Source organism: Nicotiana tomentosiformis, chromosome 8 (genome assembly GCF_000390325.3).
Source record: "Nicotiana tomentosiformis chromosome 8, ASM39032v3, whole genome shotgun sequence".
Lineage (NCBI taxonomy): Eukaryota > Viridiplantae > Streptophyta > Magnoliopsida > Solanales > Solanaceae > Nicotiana > Nicotiana tomentosiformis.
In genome coordinates this window covers 85,208,772-85,225,765 of record NC_090819.1, presented here as the reverse complement: position 1 = coordinate 85,225,765, position 16,994 = coordinate 85,208,772, and the positions used below count along the sequence as shown (strand labels likewise).

Genomic DNA, 16,994 nt, shown 5'->3' with positions numbered 1-16,994 from the left:
AGAACATAATATATATGCTTCAAGATGAATAAATGTCGCACGATAAGGAATGAAAGAAGTGGAAATTTTCCTACTAGCTCTATAGTCTCTCGAAGATAAATACAGACGTCTCTGTACCGATCCACAAGACTCTACTAAACTCGTAGAACCTATGAACCTAGAGCTCTGATATCAACTTGTCACGACCCAAAATCCCGTCACAGGTGTCGTGATGGCACTTAGTCTCTAAGACTAGGTAAGCCGATTTTATAACAATTCAAGCCATTTTTGTTTATATATAAAACAACAGTGGAAATAATTACAAATATAACAACCTCCAAAGACTGGTAATGCTGAGTCACGAAGTATAACTGAATACATGAAATGATCTCAAGGATCGAATAGTCAATACTGTTTAATTAATAATTAACAGTACAATAAAATGAAAAGACTTCAAGGGACTGCGACGACCAAGCAGCTCTACCTTGAATCCTTGCGATTACACTTTAACTCTGTTTGAGTCTGATAGCTCCAATACTTGGCTCTGCACAAAAATGTGCAAAAGTGTAGTATGAGTACACCACAGTCGGTACCCAGTAAGTATCAAGACTAACCTCAGTGGAATAGTGACAAGGTACAGTCGAGACACTCACTAGTCTAATAACCTATGCAATATAGTATACAAAAATAATAGGAAATAAATAACAATGATGGAAACAATAATCAACCAGTGATATACACACCAGGGCGACAAGAACATCATAAATATTGCGCAACAAGTAATGAATACAAGTACAACCAATTAATCAAGTCCTTCCAATATAAATCTTTAGCCTATATGTTTTTCAAATAGAAATCTTCAGGATATAATACTTTCAAATAAATCTCTTTCAAATATAATTCCTTCAAATAAATATCTTTTAAATAAATCTCTTTCGAATAAAAGTCACTCTGTGACACAGCATTTCAAAATCATAAAATACGGGTCTCAGCCCACTTTCATATTTCCACTGCACTTCATGCCAATTTCTCTATCAAAACCGCATGGACAACTCACGTGCCAAATATCATCATCATTTAACCACGGCACTTCGTACCCACATTTCATATCACAACTGCACGGACAATTCACGTGCCAATATCATCATTATTTTCCTCGGCACCTCGTGCGCACATTTTATATCTGTTGCGGCGTGCAACCCGATTCCATATAACATTAATCATACCTGTTGCGGCGTGCAACCCGATCCCATATAACATAATCCGCTTGCCAATAGCTACAGGCTCTCAATTTCAACATAGATCAGACTATTATCAAGTTTACCAAAACAACAAGACAAATTGCATAAGATATAAAAATAAACACAAGGAAAATCATAGCATCGCATGAAAATTACCAATGCAATAACCCCACATCATCACATAAAAATTACCAACGCAATAACCTCACATCATCACATAAAAATTACCAACACAATAACTCCACATCATCACATATCATCCCTGACAATAGCCACCCTTATCTCTCCTATAACCACCCTTATCACTCCTATAATAGCCTCCCTTATCCCTCCACCCTAACAATATCAATAGCCACCCTTATCGCTCCGCCCAGATAATATCCCAACACACATAACAACAGTGAAATGCCACCCTTATACCCACATAATATCAACAGTGAAATAACACCCTTATATCCTCAAAATAATAACTCAAATAACACAACAATTTACATAGAATATTATCACGACAACATAACAAATTCAATTCATGTCACAATTTGCCCAATGGCCACAACCAATTCGAAAGATATAACAAAATTAATTAATTTCACAACAAATAGTCCAAGGCTCCACACATCGTATATAACACCTCAAAATAACAACCGAGATGGAAAATACTCAGTATAGGGCAACATCTTCATTAATCCAAATTCTTGATAATTATATAACGCCTAAGTTTAAACTTATTTCATTAATTATTTGCAGATAGAAAATCCATAATATAATTATTTCCAGGAAATATCAAATCACCAAACTCACGGAATTTACATAAATATTCAAGTAACAATCACATCAAATTATCATATAAAAATAAATTCAACAAACAAAGATTGAGGCATGGCAAATATATGATTTAATAAATGCCAACAATTATCCAATTTACTACACAATAATGCCTAAGACTTTAACCCAATAAAATTTGCACATATAACCCCGAGTACGTACTCGTCACCTCGCGTACATGGCTTTTCACATTTCATAAATGGCGCATAAGATTCGATCCCTAAGAGGTAATTCCCCCACTCAAGGTTAGGCAAGATACTTACTTTTTTTTTGAAGTTAGGCCGATATTCTAAAATTGCCTTCTTGCTTTAATTGACCTCAGGGCAGCTCAAATCTATCCAAATTAAGTCAATTCAGTCAATACTAATTATAGGAATTAAGTCCATATGAAAATACTAATTTTTCAACAAAATTCAAAATTTAACTCAAAAATTATCCGTGGGGCCCACGTCTCAGAATCCGACGAAACTCACAAAATCCGATAACTCATTCAATTACGAGTCTACCATATCAATTTTATCAATTTCCGATAACAACTCGGCCTCCAAATCTAAAATTTATGTTTTTGAAAGATTTTGCAAAAATCCCAATTTCTTCCATTTAAATCCGAATTAAATGATGAATATAACTATGGATTTATGAAATATAATTACTTTTCGATATAGGACACTTACCCAAGTTGAAGTCTTGAAGAAATCCTCAAAATCATCCAAGAACCGTGCTCCAAAAATCCAAAACGAAATGAAGGAAATGACCATTTTTGGTCCTTAAGTTTTTGCCCAAAAAACACTATTCTCGTTGCTAAAAGTCCAATCCCGTCGCTAATAGTGTCAAATCTGGTCGCTAAAGGTGCGCACCAAAACTGTTTACACCAGCAGTTTTGTTTTCACTAAAAAGGCTCTAACTCTATCATACGAACTTGAAATTCGACGATTCTTGTTCCTATGAGTCACAAATAATAATACAAACCTACTCATTCAATCGAAACTCAATTCGGAGCTCATTTTCTCAATGCGATATCAATTTTCCTCGTTAAATAATTAACTCATATTTCGCGCTAAAAACCCAATCGCGACTTGATGGAATTAGACCAAACTTTCCAGATCACTCCTATAATTCATTATCAAAATTCCGGAAGTCTCAAAATAAAATTTCGATCTCTAAAACTAAAAATGGACTTTTGGATCATTACGTGCTTATGCTGAAATCATCAAACTCTTCCAAAACTCTTCCCCGACAGTCTGTAGTGTATCAACCATAAATTCTTGTACTCAACAACAATTGCCAAACAATTTAAATTTATGCAAACTAGATACAAAGGGCTACATCTTTCATGTTTTTCTCATCTCCCAACTCCTTATAGATTGCGAGATATAAGCTCCCAAAGTCAGCCATGTGCAGCAGAAATTTCTGGCGGTGCACACTGCTGTAGCCAAAATCTGCAGTACTAGCTTCAGTCAATTGATCATAATTTTTGTATAAATGTTCGTATGATGAATGATTTATTATTATGGAAGCTAGAGTCAAATGGCTACAACTTTTATGTTTTGATAATTTCTAGATTCTTTATAGATTTCGAGATATAAGCTTCCAAAGTCAACTCTGCGCATGAGAAATTTTGCACATTGCTGTAAAAAATATCAGCAGTTAAAATTGATCCAAAACCACTCCGAAACTCACTCGAGGACCTCGGGACCTCAACCCAATACACCAACAAGTTCATACGAACTTAGTTGAAATCTTAAATCATATAAAACAATGCTAAAACCACGAATCATACCCCAATTCAAGCTTAAGGAACTTAAGAATTTCCAACTTCTACATTCGATGCCGAAACCTATCAATTCAATTCCGATTGACCTCAAATTTTGCATACAAGTCATAAATGACATAAAATATCTATAAAAATTTTCAGAACTGGATTCTGATTCCGATATCAAAAAGTCAACTCCCCGGTCAAACTTTCCAAAAATTCAACTTTTGCCATTTCAAGCAAAATTTCACTACGGACTTCCAAAATTTTTTTCGGACGTGCTCCTAAGTCCAAAATCACCATATGCAGCTATTGGAATCATCAAAACTCCATTCCGGGGTCGTTTACACATAATTCACCATTCTGTCAATTATTTCAACTTAAGCTTCCAATACAAGAATTGTTCTTTCAATTAAATCCCGAATCATCCGAAAACCAAACTTGACCACCCTCGCAAGTCATAATACACATTTCAAAGCTGCTTGAGACCTTAAGCCACCGAATGGAACATAAATTTTTAAAACGACAAGTCGGGTCATTACATTAATTCAAACGAGGATCAGGCTTGCAGTGTGATTACCAGAGAAGTAGGATTACAGGCTCAAATGGGCTAACTAGGATACACACTAATTAGGTGGGTAAAATCATATATCTTGCTCAACAAAGAAATGACTCTATCACATCCTAGACTGAACAAAATTGCCATTTCACTTTACAAACACACGGGCAAGTTCTAGACATCAACTAACATGCACAGAATAGCAACAACAACCTCACACACACATTGGCTCATAACTCACTCAGGATCGGATCTATCCTGACTCTCTAGTCAAAGAAGATGAGCAAAGTCACAATCAACCAATTTAAGGCAGAAATCTATGAGTCAAGAACTGAGCCTAGGTATCACAACTAAGGCACTTACTACTCTCAAGGAACAACCAAGTCAAGAGCAGTTATCTCCATTTTACAGTAGAGCACAAGACTTTCCTATTCCTAACAAAAGAAAAACTAACTATACCCGGTTCAAACAAAACCCTTGAAAAAGAACCGCGACACAATAAAAAACCAAGGGGGCATTGTTACACTACCTAAAAAAATAATTTTTTTTGTCTTAGACTTTGATACCTCAAGAAGACAGTCGAGGAAATCCATCGTCGGGAAAAGTCAATTTTTTTAAATAAAAAAAATGCAAACAAACACACATGTACATATTTACATCCCCCACCCATACTTTAAATTATGGCATGTCACCATGACACACAAATAAAAAGCAAGAGGTAAATGAAACTCCCATGATTCATCTAGTCGGGGTCTGAATCGTAGTCGGGATCTCATTTGCATGCCCGACCCAGTGCACACATCCATGCTAAGAGCTTCTTTTCAGCCTTCTTTGGGTACACCCCACACTTATTTGTTATACTCTCTCCAGTTTTCTCATTTAGGGCCCCCATTGCTCCTTCCATCTTGAAGACCACCCTTTCTTCCCCCACTATAAGCGTGAACTGCCTTTCTTGAATGTCCAAAATTGCTCTGCTCGTAGCCAAGAAGGGTCTTCCTAAAATCGGAGGGACCTCCTTATTCTCCATTTTCACCACAATGAAGTCCAAAGGGAACACAAATTTGTCCACCCGAACTAGCACATCTTCCACTATTCCTTCAGGTATGATTGTGATCTGATTCGCCAGCTGCAAGGACATAAGTGTCGACCTGATTTCTCCAATTTCTCCCTCTAATTTCATGCAAATAGACAAAGGCATGAGGTTAATGGAAGTACCTGAATCATACAAAGATTGTTCAAACTTAGTACTTCCTAAAGAGCAAGGTATAGTAAAACTCCATGGATATCCACACTTTTGAGGGAGCTTATTTTGCAAAATGGCATTACAATGCTCTGTGAGCTTGACAACGGATGTTTCTTCCACTTTTCGATTTTTGGACAATATTTCCTTAAAAAATGAAGCATAAGCTGGCATCTGTGAGAGCACCTCTGTGAAAGGTATATTCACATGCACCTGCTTGAGCACTTTTAGAAACCGCCTGAATTGTTTGTACAACTTTTCTCTTCTTTGCTTTTGGGGGAAAGGTAAATCGGGCATGTATTTGCTCTCCTCAGTCTCCTCGTTAATTGAAATTATATCTTACTTCTTCTTCTTCTGAGCTCTAGTCTTCCCCGTCTTCTTCAGACCATCATCTACCATCCTAGCACCTTCTTGAATGTTGTCAATTTTTTGCTCCTCCACAATCTCCACCCGTCTTTCAATCATCTCATCCTTTTGGTTTGCTCTTGGATCCTCCAATATGTGCCCACTCCTCAAAGACACTGCATTTATTGTCTCTTTTGAATTTCTTCAGCATCAGCAGGGAGAGTTTTAGGAACCCTCTCAGACACTAGATTAGTGAGTTTCCCCACCTGTCTTTCCAAGTTTCGAATGGTCGTGCCCTGTTCTCTGATAGTTGCGCCATGAGTTGCAAGCCTTTCATCTGTCTTAATAATAAAGGCCTTCATCAGATCTTTCATGCTAGACTGAATAGACTGTGGAGGATGATATTGCTACATCTACTGATTTTGAAAACCTGGAGCTCCCTATTCCTGGGGTCTAGAGTTATTTTGCTGCCATGCATTTGCACTACCACATGGTGAACTCCAAGAAAAACCTGGGTGACTCTACCCCATAGAGTTAAAATTATTACCACTTTAGTAGTTGCCTCTGTCAAAGATCCCCACAACATTTACTACTTCAATTGAATCTTGACACTCATATGTAGGGTGTCCTATTCCACAAAAGTCATATGCTGCTTGCGGCTCACTCTATACCTTGGCCAATATTAACTTTCTTATTTTTGTGGTCATGGTGTCTAGTTGGGCTTGTACTGATGTGTTAGAGTCTACCTGGTGTATCCCAGTTGATTTTCTTCTATGGTTATCATCTGTTGACCATTGATTTGCATCTTCAGATAATTCATTCAGAATTTCAACAATCTCCTCAGGAGTTTTCTTCATAAGAGGACCTCCAACTACGTTGTTTAGCGTCCCCCTACCAGAGGGTGGTCAGACCATCTCAAAAATCTTGGTGTTACATCCACTAGTGTACTCCATGATGCTAATATCTTCGCATGATATCCTTAAATATTTCCCATGCTTCAAATACCATTTCTGTCTATTGTGGATGTCTCTTCAAATTTTTCCTTTTTTTGCAGCTAAAAAATATTTTTCATGGAACTTCTTTGTCATGTCTTCCCAAGTTTGAATTTAGCTAGACCGCAAACTCCGCAACCAGTGCTTATCGTCTTCCCTCAGTGAAAAAGGAAACGTCCTTGAGTAGATAGCATCTTTCGATACTTCGATTTGCTGGAATGTATTCGTAATCTCATCAAAATCCATCAAATGAGTATTTGGATCTTCATTGGATTTTCCACGGAATACACAATTGTTATGAATGGTATGAAGTAGCCCTTGCTTGATCTCAAAATTATTGGTTGCGATCGGAGGGGGTCGCACACTAGATACTCCTTGGTTGTAGACTGGACTGGCATAGTCTCCTAGTGATCGTCCCGGCCTAAGCATATTATTTTCAAATTCGTCTTCACCCATAGGTCGGTTCAAGTTGAATCTTCATCCTCCATTCCCGTCAACCGTTTCATCAGCTCTGAAAGCTACTTCAGCAGCTGCCCGTACGACTACTTCCTGTTGGGCTGCTTCTCGTACAACCAAATAAACTATCTCCTCACTGTTCTTAGCCATGTTCTCTTGGGTTGAAGATTGCCCTAAGAATTTCCTGGTGGGTTCTTTCTCTTTTCTCAGTTGTCGTAGGTGTTTTTCCAACTCCTGTTTGTAGGGTATTACTTCTTTTGAAGAAGATCGAGTCATACACCAACATGCTTAACCTGTTGCCTGCACAGGGAAGAGAAAACCGTGAAGAATAAAAAAAGAAAAATTATTTCCTGAATTAGCACAAAAAACTATTTTGAACACTATTGATTTCCAATCCTTGTCAATGACGCCAAAATTTGATGAGTGCAAACACAACATGAAATTTATGCTCGCTAGCCAAAGATAGTATAGTTATGATTATCGTATCCACAGGGATTAGATTTAAATAATGTTCAAGTAATTCCTAGCTTAATGATATTCAGGATGATTAACACTTTGGTTGGAATGATTAATAACTAAATTAACTATGAAACTAAAATAATTAATAGTTGATCATAGAAAGACAATAGTTAAGCAACACTGAAATATCAATGGGAGAAATAAGGGTCTTGACCGGATGGGTGCAAGATAGCTATTTGGGATCTGACTCTAGTTCATCACTATAAAATTCTAATGATTCTCATGAATTCACTCAGTGATTAGTTCAAATGTGTAGTTAAGAATCCTCTCTCGGTTAAATCTTAACTCTACGAGGTGAACTAATATAAGTACTGTGAACATATGCAAACATGCGTTAGTGGATTAGTCTTCACGAAAAGGTCTCTCGAATATTCTCCTAACTTGACTTAATCAACAATTCAACAAGCTCTATTGAGTACTTAAATAATCACTGAATAAAACCAAACAAGATAATGCAAAGATAATCACCAAAATATTCCTCTTTCGATTAAAGAAACCGGTGAATAAAGTTGCAACAATTTAAAACTCCATAAACGAATTCAAGCAAAGAACTAGAGTTAAAATTCATAAATATCAATCAAAGCACCATATCCGTTAAACACTAAGGGAAACTACTCTATAATTATGGAGAAATTCATCACAAATAAAGTTGAATAATAAGAAAACATGAGTTCAATCCAAACTCGGGTGTTGAGTTGAGGAAAGAATGATGAATCCTTGTGCTTTGAGTCTCTAATGCTCTTCCAATATTCCGTAGGTCAAAAGTCTTCTAAAATTTGTATTTTTTGATGTATTTATACATGTAGGAACGAGTCCAGACGAAACTATCCTTTTCCAAGGCGAAGTGGGAAAATATGGGCGAGAAAATACACTACCGCGGTGCACCGGGCGGCACACCATGCGCCACATTAGTGGAAAAGTCTAGAGGCCTATTTTTTTCACTTTGCAGGAATTTTGCACTAGTACCCCGCTCCCGCTATGCATGGCGCGGCGTGGTAGTGTATTTTTCTTAGAGTAATTTTTCTTCTCACTTTTTGATATCCAGACTTAGTCCTCGACCCTCGAACGTGATCCCGACTTAGTTTTTTGGACTTTTACTCAGACTTCAAAGGTTCAACTTGTTCAAATTAGCTCCAAATTACCTTAATAGCTTGGAATCATTTCCTGCAAGGCATAAAATATGTAATAAGCGCAAATCACCATTTATTAAGTTCAACCACAAGTAAAATGCAGTGATTAGAGTGCAAACTATGACTAAAACATGGGTTTCTAGCCTATCATCAATCCCTCACATGAATGGGGAATGACCATATGTATAAAAGCATGCATGAAAACTGTGTGATTCACAAGCAAGGATTAATCACATCTAGATAAGTAGGCTTCCCTTTGAACTTTCCGTAGTGAACTTATGCCGGATACTCGGTCAATCGGTATATTTGATATTTTTGAACTGTCGAGCTTTGGTGTATACTTATACAACCATAAGTAACACAATCAACCCTTAACTGTCTTTAGTTCTCATTGTTGTGTTCGTTTCTACGGTTTCATAAGTGCATAGAGAATTGGCCTTACAGAATTTCCTTGAAGCGGCTGGTCACGTCCAATTCACTTCCAATTAAGGAGTATGAAACGGCCGTTGCAATTATAAAACCCAATGCAAGTCGGGGTCATATCCACAAGGAGTTTAAATTGGCGTTAAGGTGAATACTCAAGAAAAAGAACTTGAAATAACCAAGTTTATCTTTCAAGCAAAGGTGGGTAACTGTTATCTAAATTAACTGCTAAGAGATTCAACTAACTAGTAAGCAAATAATGATTGAAATATTTTTGATATTTTTGTCTAATAGGGAAAATCCTAGGATTGTAACCTTCAACCAGGTATAAAACTAATGAGTATAGTAAATCTATGCTTGTTTGGTAGATCGAGGTGTGTTATGACTCTCAATGCTCAAACAACCACTCAATACCTCCTAGTTAAAGAGTGATTATGCCCAAATTGGCTTTCTCAAGACCAAATGGTTAGCAATTAAATCAACTGATTATGAGTCTAAGTGGGATTATCCCTATCTTTAGTTCAAATCCTTTAATCAAACAAATCAAAATTTTAACTAGTTCAATTTTATTGTTAGTCAAGTATTCCTAGACTAAGTTCCTCTTTTTCAAGTAAGAACTAAGTCAAATAGGCATGAATCAATGTTTGTAACCATTAATTCTAGATGTACAACATAAATAAGGCTAAATAACATACACCCAATTAATAACAAGCATTAATATTAAACCCCCATAAGTTTTACATACTAGGGTTGGATCACAACCCTAGATAAAATCTAGCTACTCATATTCACTGACATGAATAAATGAAAAGAAGTAATTGAAGACATAAAACTAGAATTAAAGAGTAAAATTAATGGGTCTTCCCTAATTATTGCTCCAAATTTCTCAAAATTGCTAAAGATAACTGCTAGCAGTTGCTACAGTACAAAATTTACCTTAAAAAGGTGTTTCTCATCTAGTTATAGTGCTCTACAATTTGCTGACAAAAATGCTCTTCGAAAGGTTATGCGACCGCATAATTTCATCTGCGGTCTACGCTTCAGTTTGTAGTTCTTGCTTGTCACTAAGAGGGATTGTGCGGCCGCGCATATGCTTCTGCGGCAGCACTTCAGCTTTTGCGGCCGCACAATTTGGTTGCGGACTACACTTTAAGGAGGCTTCAGACTTGTTCTTTTGCATCTCTTTTGATCTCTCAGCCTTGTCAGTGCGAGCTTCAAGTGCGATCGTATTTTTTGGTGTGCGGACCGCGTTGCTGCTAAAATCTTTTTAAGTTTCAGAGCTCATTCTACAACCGCATGATGTGTGGCTATAATTCATGGTTTAGCACACTATTCGCCTTGCATTTTATATGCTTTAATGATAAATTACACTTTATTTGCTCGTAATAAAGGCCATTTAATGTGTAGGTGAATTGGAGATGAAAGTAGAGAAAAAAAGATACTTAAAAGTCAAAAGCGTGCTCGGGAGCAGTTGAAAAGGAGAAGCTTGCGAAGCCAGGCCTACACCGGGCATTATACTTGATGAAGCTAGGCCTAGAGCAGGCCTTATACCTGGCAATGCCAGGTATGTAGCGGGCGATAGACTTGGCGAGGCGAGGCAGAAGCGATTTTGACCAGGCTTTATACCTGGTGACGTTAGGCCAGGGGCGAGGTCCACCAGGCGTTAGGCCTCGCGAGGCCAGGTCTAGGCACACACAGTCCGACTTTTGAAGACTTATTTCATCTTCGGGTTTGACTAGGACTTTGCCTACACGTTTAGGTCTTTTCCTACACATGTAAATAGACCTAAAAACCCCACTTTGGAGTACTTTTGCAACCGGAGGAAAGAATAGCTTGTGGAGTCACCCGTTGGGAGTTAGAATCATCGATTTCTACATCCTTTCATCTTTACTCTGTACTTTAATTATCCAAAATATTTGGGATATTGTTACTATGAGTATGAGTAGCTAAATGCCTAATATAGGGTTTTGATGGAACCTATTGAAGAATGATTTTCTTGTTACGTTAGTATAAATTTGCTGTAGTATTTTCTCTATTTGTTCAACTATATTATTCATGTGGCTGATTGAAGGGCCCTCAATTAGCTGTGCCTATTTAGTATGTATTACTTGGGAGAGAGTGAATATTTAGGTAGTTGTTGAACATTACTCCTAACGTATACGAGGGATCAATACGAAGTGTTTAAAGGTGGGATTAGGGATAACGAAACTTTGGTGCGATCTGAGTGAGCCGTACTTAATGCCAGCTAGCATAATTCTAGAGAATATGTCTAGTAACTTGTGGTAATTACTCTAGAGAGAGTTACGACAACCTTAATGCTCATGATCGATAGAGAAGACTTAGGCTAATTTATAGAAAACGTAGCAGAAAAGATTCCGACAATAGGAGAAATCACAACCTTAGATCTTTCCAATTCTTGTTTACAAATCGTTCGTAGTTAGTCATTTATTATTGCATTTTCATTACATAATATTTAGTTAATAAATATCCAAATTATTATTCAAATATTTTTGAAGATTGATTGCGTGAATTTGTGCGGGTCTAGCAACTGTGGTTTATACGTTAATTCCCTGTGGGATTCGACTCCGGACTTATTGGCCGAAATATATTTGCGACAACCGCTTGTCCTTTTTATAAGGTAAAGTTGGGTGTGATCAAATTTTGGCGTCGTTGCCGGGGAACTAACAGTGTTATTGATTGCAGCTAAAAGAAGTGCTAGAATTCTTAGTGTAGTCAATTTTGTTCATTCTAAATCAAATACATTGAAATTCTAACGTTTGTAGTCTTGGGTGTTACAGGTGCATGCCTAGGAACTCCTCAAGAACTGGTGAACTGCTCGAAGCGTTATTAGATCCTTAGAAAGTTTTCAAGGCACTACATCGTGCAAACAAGAAAAGCAAACATCAACAGAACTTGACAGAACAAATCGAACTAGACATGGATGACGGAATAGAAAATCCAATCAACAACAGAAACAATACGGATGAACTAAACAATCAGGGTATGGTGCCTCTTGTACCAGAAGCAGTATTATATGATTGGGCACAACCCATCGCCGACAATCTGGTAACCGCAATTGCAGTCTCTTAAATACAAGCAGAATCATTTCAAATCACAAACAACATGCTACATTTGTTGCAGAACAAGGGACTGTTCTCAGGGTCACACATTGAAGATCCTCAGCAGCATCTGAAGAATTTCATGTCGATATGTGTCATGCAAAGGCAACCTAACGTGACACCGGACACCATAAAGCTGTTATTGTTTCCATTCTCGGTTACAGGAGAAGCTCAGACTTGGCTTAATTCATTCCCTATAAACTCAATCAATACGTGGGAGGAATTAGTCAAGCAATTTTTGAAAAAATTCTATCCACCTAGTAAAACTGCCCAACAGATTGATGATATATTGAGCTACAAGCAGAGACCAACATAATCACTACAAGAAACGTGAGATAGGTTCAAGGGTATGCTGGTTAAGTGTCCACATCATGACATTCCAGATCAGATGTTGGGGCAGAGATTCTACATAGGACTGGCTGACGGCTTAAAGGCCAATGTTGATGCTTCAGCAGGTGGAGCATTTTTGAGTAAAATATTCAGAGAATGCAAGATCCTACTTGATAAGATGGCCCAAAACTCAGGATGGATGACAAGAGCCTCTATGATCACTCTGGTACTTCACTCAGTGGCGTTGGACCCAAACAAGTCCATAGCTGAGAATATGGCCAGTCTAATGATACAAATGAGTATCCTCACTAAGAAGATTGATGAATCAGGCCAGAAGCAGTAGGTTCACATAGTTGACGCAACTAATGGGGGCTTATGTACACCATGCATTAATCAACCATATGTTTGCTCGTGGAGTGCGGAAGGTGACAACCAGCACTATCAAGAAGATATGAATTATGTAGCCAACTATGGGGGATAGAGGCAAGGCGGTTAGAATTGGGGTCAACAGAATCAACAATATAGACCAGCGCAGTAGCAGTACAATAACAATAACAAAACTGGAGCTATGCGACCACCGGGTCAAGTTGTGCCTTACCAAAGGCAACATGGTTACAACCAGCAAAACCAGTAGCTGACTTATCAACAACCTCAACAACAATAGATTATGAGACAAGTTGATAGTTTTACTAAACTTAAGGGAATGCTGCAACAACTGATTGGGTCCACGGGAAAAATACAATAAAGAGTAGACTCACATGAATCAGCGATAAAGGGTATTGAGATTCAATTAGGACAGATTTCTATGGCTCTAAACAATCATCCCCAAGGGACGTTACCTGCAGACACACAAGTCAATCCAAAAGAACAGGGCCCGAAATAGCTTATGGCAGTGAGTCTACAAAATGGTAGAGACCTAGACCTGGAGCAAGAGATGGCTCGCGAAAGCCGACCTACTGAAACACTTGTGCCAGTACCCATTGAGATAGATGATTCAACAGGGTTGACAGAGGTGACGGTACAACATGCACAAGAGAGCACAAGTAAAGAAAAAGAGGTTGCGAAGGAGACTGAGGTAGCACAAGAAACGTCAGTAGAAGCAGTGCCTGAGCAGGTTCAAAATCAAATCACAGGAAAGGCCTCTATCACCTTTCCCTCAGAGACTGGCCAAATATCAAAACGATGAGCAGTATAAGAAATTCTTGGAGATGTTGAAACGAATTCAGGTTAACATTCCATTGATTGACACCTTAAAGGAAATGCCTGGTTATGCAAAAATGATGAAGGACTTGATGTCTCGTAAGTTTGACTTTCAAGACTTGGCCACAGTTACACTGACTCGGACATGTAGTGCTGTTGTGACGAGACCCATAGCTGAGAAGTTATCTGATCCAGGGAGTTTCACAATCCCATGCACAATTGGCAACTATGCGTTTGCTAAGACACTTTGTGATTTGGGGCCTTGGCTATCTATAAAAGGTTAGGCATTGGAAGAGCTAGACCCACGTCCATGTTACTACAGCTAGCCGACAGGACAGTGAAGAGGCCCTCTGGTATCCTTGTTGATGTATTAGTACATGTTCAGAAGTTTGTGTTCCCAGCAGATTTTGTCATTCTAGACTGTCGAGTTGACGAGAAGATTTCCATAATTTTGGGAAGACCATTCTTGGCCACTGGGAGAGCTTTAATCGACTGCGAGACTGGAGAGCTCAAAATGAGACTAAATGATGAAGAAATAACATTCCACATGCAGAAATCTATGCGGCTACCAAGTGAATTTGCTAACTGCTCTCTAATAGAAGCCGTGATGTAATTTTAGAGGAGGAAGATAAAACCTTGAACGCTAAAGACCCTCTAGCAGCTTTTCTCATGAACTTAGATAAAGTAAATGGATAGGATTTGGCGGAATGGGTACTGGCTCTTGAAGGCCAAGAGTTTTGGAAAAGAGAGCTCGAATTTGAGCCTTTGCACTTAGAAAAAAGAAAAATTCCTCCAGCTAAGCCATCGATAGAAGAGCCTCCAAATTTGGAGCTAAAGACGCTACCACCTCACCTCAGGTATGATTTCTTGGGACCTAGCTCAACTTTACCTGTTATTATCTCATCTGGTTTGTTAGATGTGCAGAAAGAACAACTTTTGCAGGCATTGAGTGAGTGCAAAACTGCTATTGGTTGCACCATCACAGACATTAAGGGAATCAGCCCGGCCTTCTGTATGTATAAGATTCTACTGGAAGATGGTCACAAACCTTCCAGAGAACATCAAAGAAGGCTGAACCCTAACATGAATGAAATTGTGAAAAAAAAGGTGATAAAGTGGTTAGATGCAGGAATCATTTTCCCCATCTCCGACAGCAACTGGATCAACCCAGTCTAATGTGTGCCTAAGAAAGGTGAGATGACTATAGTGCAAAACAAGAACAATGAGTTGATATCAACAAGAACAGTCATGGGATGGCTAATTTGTATGGACTACAGAAGATTGAACAAAGCCACCCGAAAAGACCATTTTCCCTTGCCGTTCATTGATCAAATGCTAGATAGATTGGTAGGGAAGTCCCACTTTTGCTTTCTAGATGGATACTCGGGGTATAATCAAATCTCTATTGCCCCGGAGGACAGAGAGAAAACGCCATTCACCTGTCCATATGGCGTTTACGCCTTTTGGAGGATGCCGTTCGGTCTATGCAATGCACCCGCCACATTTCAATGGTGCATGATGGACATCGTCACTGATATGGTTGAGGACATCATGGAAGTATTTATGGATGATTTCTTGATGGTGGGAGACTCATTCGATGATTGCCTAAGGAATTTGAAAAGAGTGCTGAAAAGATGTGTCGAGACGAATCTGATACTCAATTGGGAAAAGTGCTATTTCATGACACAAGAAGGTATAGTCTTGCAGCACCTAGTGTCGAGTAAGGGCATTGAGGTAGATCGTGCCAAAGTTGTTGTGATCAAAAAGCATCCACCACCCACGTCCGTCAAAGCAATAAGAAGTTTCCTGGGCCACACCGACTTCTATAGAAGATTTATAAAAGATTTTTTCAAAATTGCTAACCCCTTGTGTAAATTGCTTGAAAAAGATCACCATTTTGTATTTTCTGATGATTGCAGGGTAGCTTTTGAGAAATTGAAGAAGAGGCTGGTGACAACACCTATCATAGTTGCACCTGACTGGGAGCAACCGTTTGAGCTGATGTGTGACGTAAACAACTATGTTGTGGGAGCAGTGCTTGGACAACGCAAAGACAAAATCATGCATCCAATATATTACACTAGTAGAACTCTAAGTAGTGCCCAACTAAATTACACGTGACCGAGAAGGAGATGCTAGCAGTGGTGTTCGCATTTGAAAAATTCAGGTCATACCTGATAGGCTCTAAGGTAATTGTTTATACTGACCATGCTGCTCTCAGGTACTTAATTGATAAGAAGGATTCAAAGCAGCGCCTGATTCGATGGGTGCTACTACTACAAGAATTTGACTTGGAAATCCATGACCGAAAGGGAACGGAGAACCAAGTAGCTGATCACTTGTCCAGGCTGGAAGGAGCCGAGAAAAAGGTTGAAGTGGAAGAGATTGTGGAGACCATCCTAGATGAACAACTACTAGACTCAAGTCTTGAGGTAGCACCATGGTATGCAGACATTGCAAACTACCTAGCAAGCGGTATTGTCCCCTATGACCTTTCTTCTGTTCAAAAGAAAACGTTCTTTCATGACTGTCACATCTATTATTGGGATGAGCCTTATCTGTTCAGGATTTGTGTTGATAACATGATCCGGAGGTGTATCCCCAAGATAGACCAATCTTCTATTTTGCAAGCGCGTCACTCTTCACCATATGGTGGCTATTTCGGGGGAGTAAGGATAGCTGCGAAAGTCTTGGAGTCGGGCTTCTACTAGCCGACATTGTTCAAAAATGCATACTTATGGGTGAAAGGTTGTAATGAATGCCAATGAACCGGAAATATTTCCCGCCGATATGAGATGCCTATGAAACCAATTCAGGAGGTAGACGTGTTTGATGTATGAGGAATCGATTTCATGGGGCCTTTTGTTAGCTCATATAGAAACA

At 38.6% G+C, this 16,994-nt stretch overlaps 2 protein-coding genes across 2 annotated transcripts; one reads left to right on the top strand and one right to left on the bottom strand.

Moving 5' to 3' along the window:
• Positions 1-5,129: 5,129 nt before the first annotated feature.
• Positions 5,130-5,894, bottom strand: LOC104103749 (uncharacterized). The gene has a single exon (XM_009611680.1). It carries the CDS (start codon positions 5,892-5,894, stop codon positions 5,130-5,132), a length of 765 nt encoding a protein of 254 aa, XP_009609975.1.
• Positions 5,895-13,797: 7,903 nt separating this feature from the next.
• LOC138897762 (uncharacterized) lies at positions 13,798-14,395 on the top strand. The gene is made up of 2 exons (XM_070183773.1): positions 13,798-14,025; positions 14,138-14,395. Exons 1-2 carry the CDS (start codon positions 13,798-13,800, stop codon positions 14,393-14,395), a joined length of 486 nt encoding a protein of 161 aa, XP_070039874.1.
• The last annotated feature ends 2,599 nt before the right edge of the window (positions 14,396-16,994 follow it).